Source organism: Pituophis catenifer, unplaced genomic scaffold, assembly GCF_029215685.1.
Source record: "Pituophis catenifer annectens isolate HBS135680 unplaced genomic scaffold, rPitCat1.0.hap2 SCAF_4, whole genome shotgun sequence".
Taxonomy (NCBI): Eukaryota; Metazoa; Chordata; class Lepidosauria; order Squamata; family Colubridae; genus Pituophis; species Pituophis catenifer.
In genome coordinates, this window is record NW_027256884.1 from 761,247 (window position 1) to 780,088 (window position 18,842).

The window sequence follows — 18,842 nt, forward strand, 5'->3', positions numbered from 1 at the left end:
AGCTGAAATTCAACCATTGGAAGAATAACCAGATCGAGAAAGGCAGGGAATGGCTCCACCTAACATGCGACAGCATAAAAACTCTTGGCTTATTGAGCTGCAGGAGGTCAGCCGTTCTGGTGAAGAATTACCTCTTGGCTTAGCACCGGGTTGTGGATCCAGCAAGACCACAGCTTGTTCAACAAGCTAGTAAAGCAAAATAAAATGTAGTACGAAGTGTGAATCCACCCTGTCTCACCCATGTCGGCTGTCCTGGCTTATTAATGTAAAGCAAAACCAAAGCATTTCTGAAAGAGGTCGTTTAATTAACGAACACGTGAATCGGCCCATGTCCAAGCTTGCTTCGTTCAAGCAAGTGGAAGAGAAGCCCTGACTTCTCCCACCTCTGGCATCGCTCCCCAAAAAGCCATTACGCCACTTAGGCCCTCACGAAGGGCCTTGCGAGGGACAGCTGGGCCTTCCGCTCTTCAGAAAGCTACCTGGTTTTACAGGTGTTGGTGGCTACCGTTAACCCCCCAAAACAAAACCAGGTGGATCTGCCATAAAGAAATCACAAGGCTGGTACAGTCACCGTAGTGGAAGAAGCTTAAGCGTATTTTAAAACGGTTTACAGGTAGTCCTCAACTTATGACCAGCGTTCAAAGTTATGGCGGTCTCGGAAAGGGTGCTTTACAGCCTGAATAGCACTTACAGTCACTGCAAAATGTCTCTCTCTCTCTCTCTCTCTCTCACACACACACCCCCTACAAAGGTGGGGAGACTTGGCAGCCAGCTCACATTTATGACTGGATGCAATGTCCTGCGGCCACAGGACTGCGATTTGCAAAAATAATAATATTTTTTTTTTTGCCAGTTTCTGGGAGTTTGTCGCCCGTTTCCAGCAAAAAGACATCCGTTTGACACAAGGGTGTCAAACTTGATTTCATTAAGGGCCACATCAGGTTGCGTTTGACCTCTGGGGGCCACAGTAGACGTGGCCAGCTTGACGTCACTCGTGTTGGGGGCATCTATGGTGGCCAAATGCTAAGGCCGGGCTTCCCTCAGACTCTCCTTCACTCTCATTATATTCCTTCCTTTTCTTTTCCTTCCCTCTTCCTTCTCCTTCCTTCTTCCTTCCCATCTTCCCTTCTTTTTCTTTGTCTTTCCTCTTTCCCTTTCCCCTTTCCTGTCCCTTCTTGCATGCTCAAATGCAAAAGGGGAAACATTTCTCATTTTGTTTCTAGTGTGTTCTGCTAGCCCTCTGCCAGCAAAAAACGCCCGAGCTCCATTGTCGCTGGCAGAGTGTTGCAGGAGGCCGTCGTGGCCTGAAACGGAGCTTGGGAGGGTGGCACACAGCCCTCCTGAGCTCCACTTTCGCTGGCAGAGGCACCGGGGCCAGTCCTTTGCTGTCTCTGGGGCAGCCCCGCGGGCCAGATCTAAGCACCCTGCGGGCCGGATCCAGCACCATGGGCCTTGGGTTTGACGCCCCTGGTTTGAGAGAACGGATTTGCTCAACATTGGTGTGATTCGCTTAATGACTGCTGTAAACATGATTGGAAGATCAGGTCCGGTCGTGTGGGTGCCTCAACTTATGACCACCACAATGCATGACTGAAATTCCACTCCCAATTCTGGAGGTTAGTAATTACATTACCTGTAACGTGCATTTAAAAGTTGCACCCAATTCTGCCTTCGTTAAAGCCAATGCAAATGTTTCAAGTAAAGGATGATCTGTTGACTTCCCTTCTTCTTGGATTCCACTGGGTGGGTGACTGCCTGAGACCAGGAGCGGCCTAAAAGAAAGACGCCCCTCCCCCCCACCCCCTCCCCCTCCCCCAAAGGACCTACCGTTGAGCTTGGTGAAGGAATGGAGCAGAGGGTCGGTGGAGATCATGCACGGCCACCACGGGTATCCGGTCACCTTGGACCAGACCACGTCTCCCACGCTATACTTCAGCAGGAGGGTTTTGTCCTCCTTTCCAGTCACCAGAGGAACTTCTTCTTCTTCTTCTTCTTCTTCTTCAGCAGAAATCTTTAGGGGGGGGGGAGGGGAAAGGAAACACACCCAAATTCTAGCAATGAGAAAGAAAACTTTCACAGTTGAACAAGCACGAAACTCCATGACTTATTATGAAGAGCAGCATGACGGGTTTCAGTCTTAATTTCCAACCTGACGTATCCAACCTTTTAGTAGTTTGGGCTGTCAGGAGAAACAGGTGAGAGAGGCAGCCAGGATTTCGCTTCTGAAGCTTTGGGAAATTCTCTGGCCTCCAAGGGGTGAGAAAGACGGCTCTTGAGGAATGGAAAGGTAGCATACAGGTAGGCCTCGGCTTCTGACCATTCAGGTAGTGGCCATTCGAAGGCCCAAGGGCACTGAAAAAAGCGACTTATGACCGTTTTTCACAGGACCGTTGCCACATCCTCACGGTCACGTGATCAAAATCCAGAGGCTTGGCAACTGGCATGGACTTATGACGGCTGCAGTGTCCCAGGGTCACGTGACTACCATTTATCATCTTTTGACAACCAATGGGAAGCCAGATTTACTTTGCGGCCACATCACTAACTTAGCAACTGCAGTTATTCACTTAATCGTTGTGGTAAAAAAGGTCGTAAAATGAGATAAAACTCACTTAACAACTACCTTGCTTAGCAAAGGAGATCCTGGGCTCAATTGAGGTTTTGTAAGTGGAGGACTACCTGTAGATCTTAAGAAGGGAGCTTCTTCGCTCGGCTTCTGTAGGAATTATGGCTTTGGGGTCAGCAATATGGAAAGTGATACTTTATTTATTTATTTATTTACAAATATTTATATGCCGTCCTTCTCCCAAAGGACTCAGGGCGGTGAACATAAGTTAAAACATACAATAATGAACAAAAATCCTAATTAAAACTAATTAAAACAGAGACAAATAAATAATAAAACCCAAGAATCAGAATCAGCCCATTTGTTGAAACAGTCAAGTCTTTAGGCCTCAACTTTGCCTACTTTAAGCCTCCTTTGCTTCAGGAACTTCCAAGGTGGCTCTAAATTAGCCAATTCCTAAGCAAAATGGAACCCTCAATGTTGCAGTTCTGCCTACGTTTCTCCAGATCATACAGGGACACATCTGAAGCCCCCTTGGAGATGACCGTTTTTAGGAGGGCTCAGTAGCTGCAATCCTTTTGAGAAGGGCACCAGTAGGTCAAATGAATTGTGGGGTGGGAAACTAGGAGTGACCCATAACGGGGTTAAGGACTGGGCTCCATTGCCATGATGAAGCTGGACCGTGTCTTATTGGCAAGAAATGCATGGACAAGCCGTAACAATCCTGAAAAAGCAGGAACCTTCTCAAGATGTTTCTCCAGCTTAAGGCTTCTTCCAAATGGAGGTGTGCAGTGTGCATTTTTTTGAAATCTGCCAAGCTCAAAAATCAAAGCTGCTTAGTTGTTTCCATCAAAGAAACTGAACTGTCAACACCACAGCAATGCTATCTGGAAAGCACGTGCGTATTTAACATGGGAAACTACCAGACACGCTTATTAAATCTAACTTTCCTCTCACAGGCATTTTCTAAGCAGCAGTGAATTTACATGCAACCTGTTACCTTTGCATTGTGTTCAAAACCGTTTCCGGCCTCTGAATACAAATACATTCCGAGTGCAACCCCATCCAAACAAGCCCAAATCAAAGATCTCATTTCCTATAGTGCCTCTTTCATGCCTTGGAGGTCCCAGGTGTTCTCCCTCATGCAACTTATTATCGAACTTGGACTGCATTCGATGGCAGCGACGGTTTCCTTGGAATCGGCTAGCAAGAAGGAACCATGAACTCAATTCATGGCCCTCCAATACGCACTTCTGGCAAACAGAACCCTTTCAGGAGAGGGTGAGCACCGCATGGGATGAGACGCATCCGTGTGAAAGTGTATGTGGGCTGACATTTTAGGAGTCCAACAGCCTTACACCCTCTGGAGATGGTCTCACAGAAACGACCTACATCATTATAAAACTGTTCTTAAGGTCCACTTTTACTAAATGGTCCGTGTGGAATAAGGTCCTGGAAACAGCCAAAATATCTAGAACTGGGAGACTGACACTTCCTCCATCTAGTAATTGCTTTGAGTACGTCGTTTAACTAACCAAAACGCTTTCTATCCCAATATAAATCTATCCAGGCACATAGTATGAGAGGACTCTCCTCTCCTCAGCCAGAGATGAGACCTGGGCTTGTCCTGCTGGGCTCCGTGTGCATTTGAGAGGGGCCCTTGCAGAGAGAAAGGCACAGAGGGAATCCTCAGAGCTCAGTTTTACACAAAACCAAAGCCCTGTTTTGTCTAAGGAGCTTCTCCGTCATCCAGGCCACGGTTGTCCCAAAGGAGCTTTTCCCAAAAGGAAGCTCGAGACCCAAAAAGTCCAGTGGCATTTTCTAAAAAGCACCTTTGGGACAAAGCCCGACTTGGATAGAAACATAGAGGATGTTCTCAACCTCAGAGGGCAGCTGAGGAACCTTCTGCTTTGTCCTGCATTTGAGCTACTCTAAACTTAAAAATACCTCAAATACCTCCACATCCATGGAGTGGAACCTGGGAATTCCAACTGGTTCCTGTCCTGAACAGAGATGGAGAAGACAAAGGTAGCTTCAATCAGAACAGAGCTGGATGGGACCTTGGAGGTCTTCTAGTCCAGCCCCCTGCTCAAGCAGGAGACCTTATACGATTTGAGACAAGTGGTTGTCCGGTCTCTTTTTAAAAACCTCCAGTGATGGAGCACCTGGAACTTCTGAAGGCAACTTCTGTTTCACTGGTTAAGGAGAACGTCATTCTCTGACGGTGAATTTCAGCCTTTTTTTTTTTTTTTAAAAAAAAACAATGATTGGGGGGAAGGGAGGGAGAGAGAGAGAGCCAAATCCACCGCTTATTAGAACAAAAAGCATTGCACTGACTTAGGTTTATGATCATACTCTGCATGTATTCCTCATATATTTAATATTACGTATCCTCATGTATTTAATACTCTATGCCCGTCATGGCAAACCTGTGGCACGCGTGCCGGAAGTGGCACACAGAGCCATCTCTCCGGGCTGTTGCCTGTTGCTCTTCCGGTTTCCGGTGCTCCCCCACACGTGCATGCTCCCGTTTTGGCACTTGGTGCCGAAAAGGTTCGCCAAGACTGCTCTATGCCATAGGAAGCCATGCATTCAACCAGCGCTCTTTACTGATTCCTTGACTGGTTCAGTTGAGTAAGTAAACCAGGCTTATCCAATCACGGCTTTCATTATCTCTGACTACCAGGCAGAGGCGGCAGGGACCGGTATCACTTGAGGCTCAAACTGGGACCGAAGGCAGCCTCGCCAGGACATCCGGATGAAGCACCCGGGCTCTTCCCCCACTGCCATATTTATTCACTCCCTTCACTCTTTTTAATACTGATATATTTATATTGAAATGCCATTTTTTATAAGCAGGAATAAATTTCAAAATTTAGGAGCGTGTTAAGGGTGCCGTCTCAAAATAACTGCAAAAGTAGGGAAGTACAAACACTGTAGATTAGAAAATGAATGTATGGCAGGAGGGAGATGAGGAATTAACTTTGAAATCTGAACATTGGACAATGATTTGGGTCGAACACCAGAAGAAAAACAATTCCTCTGCTCTTTTTCTCATTCAGGATTCTATCCTTGACTCTTATCTATAATAAACTCTTATTTATTTTAAAACTCAAACTCATTCTATTTTTTTTCACGATGCTCTCCAGGCAGGTGCAATGAATAACCTCAAGAGTGAAATAAAGATTGCAAGTGACTGGAGAAATGATACCAGCCTTTCCTCCAGGATCATGAATGTTTAAAAAGAAAAAATTGTCAGCAGAGCAGTGGATAAGAACAAGCATCATGTTGCTAAAAATAGCCAGAAGCGCATCACAACATCTGGATCCAAACCTTGACAACATCTAATAATACATTCTTAATATGACTGGTTCTGGTTTAGCATTATTATTCTCTGATTTGCGAGCTAGTTTTTCTCCTTTTCACATTGTTTAAAGCAAGTTTTGCTCCGTGAGTTTAAAAAAAGCAACACCGCGGGAAATACAACTTCTTCCATAACTTCCAAGCAGCACAACTTGAGGTCAGTGTGCTTCTGGATGGCTTTTTATCTATCCCGGACACCACCCCTCCTGTTCCAGGTGAACAGCCTCATGCCATTCACACACAAGGCATGATCAGAGGAGAGAAACAAGAGGGGAACCTAAATGGTTTTGGAAATGGATGCACATCCTCTATAGCAGAGGTGAGCAACTGGGGTGGCCTCAGTTGACAAAAACTAGCAAATAGGAGTAGAGAGCAGGGATAGGCAGTGATGGCCCCTTTATGATCTGTGGACTTCAATTCCCAGAATTCCTCAGCCGGCCAGGAAAGGCCCAGGAAATTCTGGGAGTTGAAGTCCACAGGTTGTGAGGGGGCCATAGTTGCCTACTCACAGGACTACAATTAGCGGCCCTTGATTTATTTTAAGATAAGACAGCATCAGCCTGAAGAGCTGAGAAAATACCCCGAATCAAGGCAAGAGTAAGCGCCTTCTATATTGCTGCTAGAAAATTATATGGTCATAGAGGTAGTCCTTGACTTATGATCACAAATGAGCCCAACAGTTCTGTTGTTAAGGGAGACATTTGTTGAGTTTTGCCCCGTTTTACAACTTTTCTTGCCACAGTTATTAAGTGAAGCACTGCAGTTGACAAGTTAATAACCTGGTTGTTAAGTGAATCTGGCTTCCCCACTGACTTTGCTTGTCAGAAGGTCACAACAGGGGATCACGTGACCCCGGGACTCTGCAAACCGTCATAATGTGAACCAGCTGCCAAGCATCTGAATTTTGATCATATGATCATGAGGATGCTGCAAAAGTCGTAACTATGAAAACGGTCATAAGTCGCAATTTTCAGTGCTGTTGATAACTTTGAACAGTCACGAAATGAACTGTTATAAGTCGAGGACTACCCGTACTCTGTAGCCACCAAAGCTGAACCCAAGGATGTCTTTACGTATGTCTTTCAGAAACCATGGACCTATTAATCTGAGCAAAGTCTCCTTGGAGCCAAGACCTGAAAACCCAATTTCAAACAAGCCACAAATTCTGGTCCCCCCAACAACGGCCGGAGGGAAGCAAGGGTACCTTTTCGTCAGAGGAGCCGGACGAACTGGACAATAGCGCCGCTTCCACGAAACCTCGCTCCAGCAGGGAGTCGTACTTGATGCTCCTTTTCCTACTTCTCTTCTCCTTGCTTCCCGGATTTGGCTCCCTCTGCTCCGCCTGGGTGACCTCCAGCACGCTGTCGCCACAAATGGAGGACTCAAAGAGAGGCTTCCCATTCATGTACGTCTTAGTGATTTTCAGTTTGATTTCCGGCGAGCCGTTCTTGGCCGGCGTAGTGTTGGGGGTCGTTCCGGCTTCCCTGACCTCCTGAGACTCGAAACGCAGCTTGGCGTCTTGCGGTCCCGATTCCCCATTGAAGACGCGAGAGGTGAGGTCCTGGAGCTTCTCCACGGGGATGAAGGGCAGGGCATCGTGGCCGTTGTATTTCGGCAGGACATCGTCCTGTAGTGTGGCGGAAAGGTGGCTCTTGCCCAGGTAAACAGAACACTCCCGGTTCACTTCGCAGCCGGGTGGCTTTCCGGTGGGACCCCCCAGGATCTCAGGGACGGGCTTCATTTTGATGTGGTTGGCACCTTTCTTGGGGAGCAACAGCGAGTTACTTTTGAAATCCATCACGGATGTTTCCAGTTTATTTATATTTCTGCATAAATAAAGGAACAAAGCCACAAAATCATATTATTAGTCACGGAGGATGTATACGGGGGCCTGTTTGGGGAGCCTAATATTACCAAAACACGTTACCAAAATAATATAAACCAAACCCAACATCTGAGAAGGCTTCCAAGGTAAAATATTCACCTTCGCTACTTTTAAAAATCACACTGGATACTTCCAGCTAATTCTCAGAATGAGACAATAGGCATTTTGAAAAAAAAGCAACTACTAACGTTTTGCCGTTCTGCAGCCTTACAACAGACAATAAAAGAACAAGCAGAGATGGAAAGTATTATTTTGAGCCGTTTTATTTTATTCCTCTTCTGCTTGGGGAGAAGGTGAAGAATAGCTACTCATGCTACCCAGGCATTATTGTGGCTGGACAACTTCGAAGGAGGCGTTAAAACAAAGCCCATAAGAAATACAGGGAAGAATCTAAGGCCTACAAAAACACAGGAGCTGTAAGCGTGATCACTAACAACCAGGCTCCACCTAAATCCATCCAAGGCACAAATAAGCTACAAATAAATAAGAGGCAGATCTTGACAGGAAATTGAAGGATGTGGGATAGAAATGACTCATTCTTTTTTGGTAGCACAAAAGCTACAGAAGTGCCAGTTGCAATGGACTTAACTGCTAGGATTTGGAGACCAGGCAGCCCAGTAAAACGGCTTCTTGGTCTCCCCTCCTTCGCAAGGAAACCCCAGACAATTCTTCCTCCCAAGGAAGTGATTTACAGGAGGTTCTTCAGGGTAAAACGTCAAAGACAAATGGAAAGATGCAAACGCAGAACGATTTAGCGATAGTTTGCATTGAGGATGTTGTGTGGATAGGTCTCGAGTTATGACTGGTTGGTCATAAATCAGGTTAGTCACATGATGGAATCGATTTACAACTTGATATACAAGCATAATGGGCAGATTTCCATTATGTCAAATGCCGAGGTGGTGCAGAATCCAGCATTGCAGGCAAACTCTGCCCACTGCCAGGAGTTCGATCCTGACCGGCTCAAGGGTCGACTCAGCCTTCCATCCTTCCGAGGTGGGTAAAATGAGGACCCAGATTGTTGGGGGCAAGAGGCTGACTCTGTAAACCGCTTAGAGAGGGCTGGAAAGCTCTGTGAGGTGGTACATAAGTCTAAGTGCTACTGCTACTATCTGTAATTGATAAATGCAATAAATGTAAGCTCAGGACTGAAAAGCACGGAAGCTGAACTTAATTTGTTTTAATTTGTGAAAAGGCTCCCGTCGAATCTTTCCATTTGTCTGTTTATCTCTACAAGGTGAACTCCCAGCATCAAAGGCAGAACGCCTGAGAATATTTATAACAAGGGGGTAATCAGTGGGTGGCCATGCTAAGGAGAGTTGGCCAACGGTTCCCCATCCCTACTCACTCTATGGCTTGCTGGATGGAGTCAGAGGGAGGCCACGGGCGGAAGCAGGTAGTAGGGCCCCAGATAAGCAGGGCCGTCCAGGAGAGCAAAGGCAGAGATACAGACAATGAGAGATTTGGGTCAGGAGTGGGTTTCAAATCCCGCTGCTACCGGTTCGCTCATGGACGGCACGCCCAACGCTTCTGTGAATGAGCAGAGACGTCCGGGCGGGTGGGCGGAGCCTCCCACCACTACCAACCCACCACTGATTTGGGTACAAATGTGTTCAAATTTATAGTGACTCTCCACTAAGCATGTATGGCAGGTAGTCCAAACGGAAGGAAGGCTCGCAAACATCCCAACAATGTTCAGGCATGCCCAGGGCCACAAGCTCAAATAACACAAATAGACACACATTTCTGAACGTGCAAATCCCCCCAAACGGTAACTTCCCAGATGAATTACCAACCATTATCATCAGAAACATGATCGTGGCAGCAGGAGGACCCTGCAGCTCCCTTTAATTGGAAATATGTGTACAAATTAAAAAAAATAATAATTCTAGCATGCAACTGTAATATTATCTCCCCGTGCGATGTTTATGTACATGCATCATTTTATATCTAGATTTACTAGTAGGACATAATATGAAATTATATTGTTTCGCTGAGCTGCAACAGCTACACGCAGGAAAAGAAGAAAGCAGCTGTATGAAAATCTTGACCAACACATCTTGACCTATCTTGACACAAAGCAGGGTGGATAAAAATCAATGATTTTTTTTAAAAAAATCAAAAAAAAAAAAAAAACAAAACAGATTTTTTTAATTTAAATTGGATTTTTTTAATTTAAATCGGATTTTTTTATTCAAATCAGATTTTTTTGATTTTTATTGAATTTATTTTAATAAAAAACTTTTGGGGTAAAAATCTATCGTAAGATAGTTTTCTATTTAAGATACATAAATAATTTAGTTTATTCAGCATGAAATGGAGCTTAGTTATGTAGCACAAGGCTGTATATTCTGCAACACTGGGACTATCGGTGAGTCAACAGCGGGTCAAAGGAGTAGCAGAGATGACAGTTGCTCTTTAAAAATTATGATTTAAATCGAGTTGATTTAAATCAAGTCTTTTTACTAGTGATTTAAATCATGATTTAAATCGACTTGATTTAAATCAAATCCACCCTGACACAAAGGCTCACATTCTGTAGTATATTTATAGTAATTAAGGTTGATTTAACTAAGTACAAGTTAGGAAACGATTTAAACATTTATCTTTTAGCTACACAATAAATCAAGTTCACCCTTCCAGTTTAAAAATACAGCTTTGCATTTGATTGATTACTTCCCATGGAAAGGTTTTATTTTTATAAAGTTCCAAGCTTCCAATGCTGTTTTTTATTAATAACACTGATGTTCACATGGGGATAAAATGAGCCAAGCTTTCAGGATCGAAGTTCTGAAATTCCATTCAACAACTCACTTTGTATGCCCAATCATCACCTGTCCTCATCACGTAACCAGATATTCTTGTCATAAATCAGAAGAGGACAACTTCTATACCCAGAAGTCCTTTATGGGGACTCCATAGCTCTTTTGGAATACTAAATGGAATATATATGGAGAGCAAATTTGGAATACACTATCCAAATCTGATGGTCGTAAACCACTGGTGTGATTATGTACTATTGAAACAAGAAACTCACAGAAAACATCCTAAGTCTCAGCAATGCACAAAAATGCCCAGCGAGGGGGAAAAAAACCCCCTACAAAATGCCAGCTCCTCCAACAGAAAGCAACTGTTGATCTGACTGTCCGGCATCCATGAACACGTCAGAAGCACCCCAAGGGTCTCACCCTGTCATCGTTTTCACAATTCTATTTTTCAAGAAATAATTGTGTGTGTACAGACCCAGCCTGCAAGCTAAACAGAAACAACTTCTACCTAAAACTTAGGCTGTCGCAGCAAAAGGTCCCACAAACCAAAGCTTAGACTTTAGCTTTAGAGTTTAATTTAGTAGTTTCTGAATTAGCCTAATAAAAATGGGCAGAGAGATTTGCTGTAATAATGTGGTAAGCCCAACTTCACAAAGGAAATCGCTCATTTTCCGATTTAGTTCTAATGGTACATTATTATAAGTTCAGGACTGAAAACTGTCCTGAACTTATTTTTTTAAAAATTTGTGAAAAGGCTCCCGTTGAATTTGGTAGCTTGACAGAAGGTTGAGTCTGTTTCAAAGAATACCACATCACTAACAATTATCCCATTCATTCCGCTTGCAGATGGACAAGCTCTTCAGATCTCTTTTCTTTATAAAAGAGCAACCAGCATCTCCTTTGACTGCAAGCTAGACCCCCCCCAAAATTGAATTTCTTCTGCAAAGCAATTTTTCATTTGAAATCTGGGAATTAGTGCTCTAGGGTTGCCTTTTAAGGATGGGAAGCTGAAATGTAAAATATAAAGCTGTGTTTTCTAATTGTTGCAGCTACCGGATAGGTGGGTATATCCCAGACTTCTAAGCTATGGCCATGTTGACTGGAGAATTAAGTCATGAAACGCTAATCTAAACCGTTTCAAAGAACAATGCAACATGCAATTATGGTGGGTTTGCTGTGATTTTAATGAGAGGTTCTAAGTTACCTGGATCTAATTACAACTACTACTGTTGTTGTTGATGATGATAACTGATCCATAGACTACTAACACTTCCCTTCCCCTAAGCTTCCCTAGGCAGAACTGGGCATCATGGGGTAAAGTGCTTTGAACCAAGGGCCTCAAATGGGTTGACTTTCAGAATGAGTCCAATATCTGGGGCCCATAACTCCTGCGAAATTGAAATCTGTCTGGTTTTATAAAACATGTTATAACATAAACATTATCATAAAACAGTTCATGATCATAATACAAAATATCATAAAAACATTTCCTATGCTGATTTTTGACTGTGCTTTACAGATCAACATGGACTTCTTTCAAGGCAGATGCCTCTCCAAATCAGATCCGAATCTGATGTCCCAAGGCCGGACATCAGAAGCCCTGTTATTGTTTGAAGCCGTTGAGGAATCTGGTAAGGAGGTATCTCTGAAACCATAAGCCAAGCGGCCACAGGCCATCTCATTAAAACTAAGTTGATGGTTTTTTTGTTAAGTTTCCAGACGGCCACTGAACCCAACTCACTGGGTTTGAGAATCCAAACTCAAGTGTCCCACCTAGATGGCTCTCCAGGGTCTGCCTATATCCAAGGAAAATGAAGGCCAACATCTCTCTTGCAAAGTTGGTTCCATAACTGAAGCCAAGTGTTCCTTAATATTCCCTTGAAATCTGCTTTCTCGTCACTTCAAAGCATGCTTTGATGTCCTACACTCTCAAACAATAAAAGTTCTGACCCACTTCTTGCAATATTTTTTCTGGGATAGGAAGAGTGCCATAATATCCCCATTGAACAGGCCAACCCCTTCAATGGCTCTTCATATCATTTAATTCCTCCTCAGAGTTTTTTTTTTTTTTTTTTTTTTTGCTAAATCCTTCAAAGCAATGCTTAGGGATAGACCAAATACTCATGGGAGAAACCTTGACCGGTGCAAATTCCCCATTATTTCTACTCACGAAACCTAACATGGCCAAAATGGACTGGGGGTACTGGAAGAGTTCAGGGCAGCCAAAATGGCGAAGGTGAGGCGAGATAGATGGATGGATGAGAGATGCCCTGGAGGTGGGAAGGAGATCCTAACAACCACAACTGGGCCTACCAGAACTGCCATCACTAAGCAATGGGGTCATGTGATGATTCACCGAATGACCGATTTGCTTAGTGACAAAAATTCTAGTCCCAGTTAGGGGCGCTAAGTGAAAACTACCTGTATGGCGACCCATACCTGTGCATTTGATGCTTGTTTCCTTACTGCAATTAATCTCTCTTCAACTTCATTCCAAAATGATCAATCCACTATCATATTGTAAAAATTATATTTGTCTTCTACATCACTGGCTACGCTATCCAAATTTCTTCCTTCTGCTTCTTTACACCAGTTTTTAGCAAAAAATACTGAAGAATGCAGGATTCAATCCTTGCCTATACATTTATTTATCACGAAAGATGGCCAAGACTTAACTTTAGGCCGTTCCACTCAATACCTTTTCTCCAATTTTACAAGGGCCCCCTGATAAGAGCTTGGGTGGGGGGGTCTTTCTGTCTCACCATTCTGCCCCCACTGAGCCTATTAATCGTGTCCTGTAATGGGGTGCTTTGTCAAGACATCTACAGCTACATTCCCACAATCTACTAAGGAAACGACCCGGTCAAGGAACGAGATAAGGCTGGTCTGAAAAGGTCTGTTCTTGGCAAAGTCATGGCCTGGCAACTACTGAATTAACTCAATGTCTTAAGGATCCGCTCTAGCATTCTCTCACTTATTGGGCTTTGCAGGAAGGACTCGAATTAGGCTCTTCCACCCTTCGTGAAGACCTCTGCAGTTCCTCGGCTCCCCAGCCCTTCACCGGGTCTTAAATGTTCACTCAGCTTGACCCAGAAGCCCCCTCCCTGTATTATTATTTCTGTATTATGCCCTTGTTGTTCATTATATTACTGTTTGCTTATGTCCTCTTGAACTCTGTCCATATCAGGATTGTAGCAGTATAGATACATCCCATAAAATGGATATCCCAGCTTTCCATCTGGCCATGGAAATTCAAACTCATTCTAAACAGGTCTTCCCATTGTGGCACTAAGTTAAGGACTAGCCGTAATGAATTCTATTCAACAAAAATAGCTTTCTATCTAAAAAAAAAAAAAAAGGATGGTAAAAATTACTGCATGTGTATTTTTCTTCCCTTTCCCAGAAATTTTGTACCTTGAACTAACAAAGCCTACGTATCATGGAATCCCAGGGTTGGAAAGGAGCTTAGAGGTCTTCTGGTCCACTCCCTCCTCAAGACAGAAGACTTTCTACCATCCCAATCAAATGGTTGTTCGGTCTCTGCCCCTCCATCACTTCCTGTCCCGCCCTCTGGGGCTTTACCATTCATTGCTGATTTAGCCCCCAGACTCTTTATTACTCTTCTCTGCCCTCTTTCTAGGACTCAGCATATCTTCTGTATTGTGGAAGAGCATTGCAAGTGCTCTTTGGCCATCAATTCTCCCATCAGAAGGTCACAAAAGGTCAGAAAAAAAAGATACCTTTCTTAATCTTAAAGTTTCTTATTTTGCTTTTTAACTATTTTAGTTATTTTTGTTTGTGTTATTTTAAGACTTTTAGATGCATGGCTGGCTGGGAAATTCTGGGAGTTGAAGTCCACAAGTCTGAAAGTTGCCAAAGTTAGGAACTCGGATCTATTGTGGCAAAAAAATCCCCAATAAAATAAATCAGGAGTCTGATTATTTCAATTCTAAGAGGGAATATTTGGAAAAAAGACGTTAAGATAGAAATAGCATAGCAATAGCACTTAGATTTATATACCGTTTCACAGAGCTTCACAGCCCTCTCGAAGCAGTTTAGTGTCAGCATCTTGCCTCCAACAATCTGGGTCATTTTACCGACCTCAACCTTGAGTTGGTCAAAATTGAACTGGTGGCAGACGGCCGAGTTTGCCTGCAATGCTTGCATTGGAAGGAAGGAAGGAAGGAAGGGCAATAGCACTTATATACCGCTTCACAGTGCTTTCCAGCCCTCTCTAAGCGGTTGGCCCCCAACAATCTGGGTCCTCATTTTACCTACCTGGGAGGGACGGAAGGCTGAGTCAACCTTGAGCCTTGAGATTTGAACTGATCTTCCTTTTACAATGCATTGCCTCAAATGAAGATTTTTAAAAGCTTTCCAGCCCAGCCTAATTTTACTATGATGTGAGCAGGTGTGCAACAAGGCAGAAAACATGCCCATCACCGCAAGGCCTAAGGAACCGATACTATGCCACGAAGGCAATCAAGTCTGTCCTCTCCATAAAGAAGAGAGATAAAAATATCAAATATGATTATGAACAGGAGACAGGATGACGGATCCCTGACAGGCAGAAAAGTTGTAATTGCATCAAGTCAACTGAAGGTTTGTGGTAGTTGGTGACTCACAACTGTGAGCAAGCGAAACAAATCTGTGCCAACTACATTCATCGGTATGCGAAACGCGCTCTTTGCCAGGAGCAAATATTAAGGATGTGACAAAACAATTTCCAGTACTTACTGAGCCCCTGCCAATAAACTTTCTTTCCTGCGGATTCTGATAGGCACAAAATAGTATTTTTTTAAAAAAGATAAAAAATGTGAAACACCATGGGCTTTGGAGTGCTAGAGGGAGCCTGATATTCCCCATCAGCCAACCTGTCCATGGAAGAGAACTAAGGAGCTAAGCTGTCCTTAACTTACGACCACAACCGAGCCCAAAATTTGTGTTGCTAAGTGAGAAAATGTGTTAAGTGAGTTTTGCCCCATTTTATGACTTTTCTTGTCCCCTTTGTTAAGTGAATCTCCGCAGTTGTTAAATTGCAGTTAAGTGAATTTATTTTCCCCATTGACTTTGCTTGTCAGAAAGTCACAAAAGGTAATCACGTGACCCTGTCGTAAGTATGAGTCAGTTGCCAAGCGCCTGAATTTTAATCACATGACCATGGGGATGCAGCAATGGCTGCGTGAAAAACGGCCATAAGTCACTTTTTTCAGTGCTGCTGTAACTTCAAAACGGTCGCTAAGAGAACTGTTGTAAGTCGAGGACTCCCTGAGACAATGAGAAGTCCCTGGTGCTCTCTGAACTTGGTTATTTTCTTGCAAACAACTCACCTAAACTAGGTAACATTGTCAGTTCTAGCCAGGACTCCTTACTAGCACTGATGATGTTATCTAGCTGGGTCATGAAATGTCTGGCAGGAAACCACCAAGCTCAGGGAGCAGCGAGGACGGCGCACTTCAACCCCGAGATACAAATACCCTCCTTGATTGGTACATTAGACTGTAAAGAACAGGAAGAACTTGTCGCTTGATTCAAGTTCTCCAGATGAAGGGGCAGAACTCACGAGACACCACAAGGACTAGCCCCCCAAAAATGGGCCCCCTGGATCAGGAGGGCTTTTAAACTCAGCCTCTACGAATCCTTTCTTATTCAGGGACAAAGACCCTGAAAGGCTATTGAGGAAGGGGGCTAGCACGTCCATTTCCTTCCTCTGTGCAAACTATGGGGAATAAATAAAAATGTCGGAAGCGGAAGTAATCAGCAAGATAGACTTGGGATTTCTAGCCCCAGAGAGCATCGTTTAACGAATGAATGAAAACATCTGACGGGATGGTTCCCATGATTAGATGCAAGCAATGGAAGGAGGAATTTTAAAAAGAATCTACCCAAAAGGAACTGAAAGACAAAAAAGGGAGAAGCTGCAGTCCAAATTTATGAATTACCTGAAAAAGGAGACTTAGTACTGAGATCAGCGGGTCTGATGGTTGGCCCTCTTGAAGTCATGTGACTGCATTTCCGGCGCTTGGCAACATGGCTGCATTTACCACCATTTTTAGTCACGTGACCATGCTTTACTGAAAACTAACAGATGCTTCCAATTTTCGGTGAAACTGTAGCACAGCAGAAAACGAATTCGCTTAACAACCGCGATGTTCCTTTAACAACCACCGCACACAAAAAAAGTTGTAAAATCAGGTTTAGTCATGTGGCTAAACCCATTTCACAACTTATAACCCTAATTGGCAGGCTCCATTACGGTCACGAGAACTACCTATATTTTAAAAAGTCCATACCTTCAGCAAGGGAATAAAACCAGATTAACTCCACGGGGTTGAAATAAGCGGAGGAATACATAAAAAGGAATACAGGTAGTCCTCGGCTTACAACCACAACTGAATCCAAAATTTCTGTTGCTAAGCGAGATGATTGAGTTCCCTCCCTTTTACAATCTGTCTTCTCACAGTTGTTAAATGAATCATTGCAGTTAAGTGAGTGACACAGTCGTTAAGCGAGTGACACTGGCTTCCCCATTGACTTTGTTCGTCAGAACAGGGGATCACGTGACCCTGGGACGCTGCGGCCATCATAAATACGAGCCAGTGGCCAAGCATCTGAATTTTGACCATGGGGATGCTTGCAACGATCGTAAGGGTGAAAAACAGTCATAAGCCACATTTTTAGTGCCATTGTAACTTCAGTCACTAAATGAATGGTTGTTGAGGGGAGGACGACCTATAGAATTGTTGGTGTCTATCGCCCACGTATCCGTCTTTGCAAGAAGCACCTGTGGAAGATATGAATTATCTTGACATCCTCAGGGACCCCTGTTCTGCCGGACAAATTCCGCTCAGGAAATTCCCAATTTATCTCGCTCAAAACTTTCTCCTTCAGAGAGCAGAGGGATATACAACAAGCCAAACAGACTTATGTTTAGGGACACCTAAGATGGGGAAATGGGAGCAGCAGGAATGTTGACGAAAGGGTTGTATAAATGGAAGAAGAATTATGAGAAAAGGCTCCATCTCGTTTAGGAAAACACAATCAGGAAATACCCATTTACTTTCTAAATCTCTAGGACCAGATAAATTATAAACCTTGGTGACTTTAAGAAGGGTGGACTTCAACTCCCAGAATTCCCCAGCCAGCTGGCTGGGGAATTCTGGGAGTTGAAGTCCACCCATCTTAAAGTCTCCAAAGTTGAGAAACACTGGCTAGAATATTAAAGAAACTTGACGATCTGCAGATCATAAAAGAAATTAATCTGTAACAGCTTGAAAATCACGCCGTAATTGTTAGTAATCAGGAAGGGTTAGTCAGAAACAAATCTTTTGAGGCCAACCTTATTTTATTTCTTGCTTCCTTAGCAGATTGTTGGTTAGAGGACAGGATAATTTAAAGGACTATATAGTCAGTTTACAATCCACACAATCAGCAATCCCCGTGAAACCGAAGTACCAATCAAATATGGCACCACACAATTTTGCGATGGGCCTTATGTGTCCTGCACCATTTTTTAAATTTGGATGAATACATGGAGAACCGTATGTGCTTAAATGATTCATAAGATGTGAATTGAACCTTGTGTCTGTGTGTGAGACCAAACCAGTAATTAAAGTAACGTATATTTTTTCAGGAATTTTCAAAAACCTACAAAAATGCTGCCGCTCAAGGGATCCAAAGTCACCAAAGTTAACCCTTAAAGCAACAGCGTCTTGATTTGACAAACAAACAAACAATCCCTGGGGGGGGGAGGGTAGCATAGGAATTTAATCAATAAAGATAAATAAGCCGCCCTATTTTACTGACAGGAAGAGATGAATTCCAAATGGTTTTTTTTTAAATGAGCCCAGATTTAACGTTCATCAAAAGTGGTGTGAGAAATCCAATTTTGATAGCCGGAACAAAAATTCATTCATTTAACATTTTAAGTCAGTTAACGGCCAAAATCGGACCGATAAAGGGAGTCCCGCTGGCTCTTTGTCAGCCTCCTTACGGGACCGCTGGATGGGAGAAACTCGTGTTTTCTTGGCTGCTGGATGACCCTCGCTTTAAGAGAACAAAAAGATGCCCGTGAGAGATTTCTGAAACTTTTATGGGCCCTCAGAGCCGTTGGCCACAGGTTGGAGACGCATCAATCAACAGACAAAGGCCGAGCCACCGCCTGGGCTCAGGGGTCACACCTGTCCAGCCATTAAACCGGGACTCACAAGGGGGGGAGGTCCAGGCATCCTCCCAGCACCGGGCAAAACCGGACGGCAGT

The 18,842-nt window shown here is 43.8% G+C and overlaps 1 protein-coding gene across 1 annotated transcript in view; it reads right to left on the reverse strand.

The window, feature by feature from the left end:
• NSD2 (nuclear receptor binding SET domain protein 2) overlaps positions 1 to 18,842 on the reverse strand; it is a 44,224-nt gene that overhangs the window by 24,218 nt on the left and 1,164 nt on the right. Inside the window, exons 2-3 of the mRNA XM_070942980.1 lie at positions 7,134 to 7,755; positions 1,828 to 2,011 (exon numbers count right to left, since the gene is read on the reverse strand). Of these exons, the coding sequence (XP_070799081.1) occupies positions 1,828 to 2,011; positions 7,134 to 7,727 (778 nt within the window). The 5' untranslated portion in view covers positions 7,728 to 7,755. The remainder of the gene's footprint in view (positions 1 to 1,827; positions 2,012 to 7,133; positions 7,756 to 18,842) is intronic.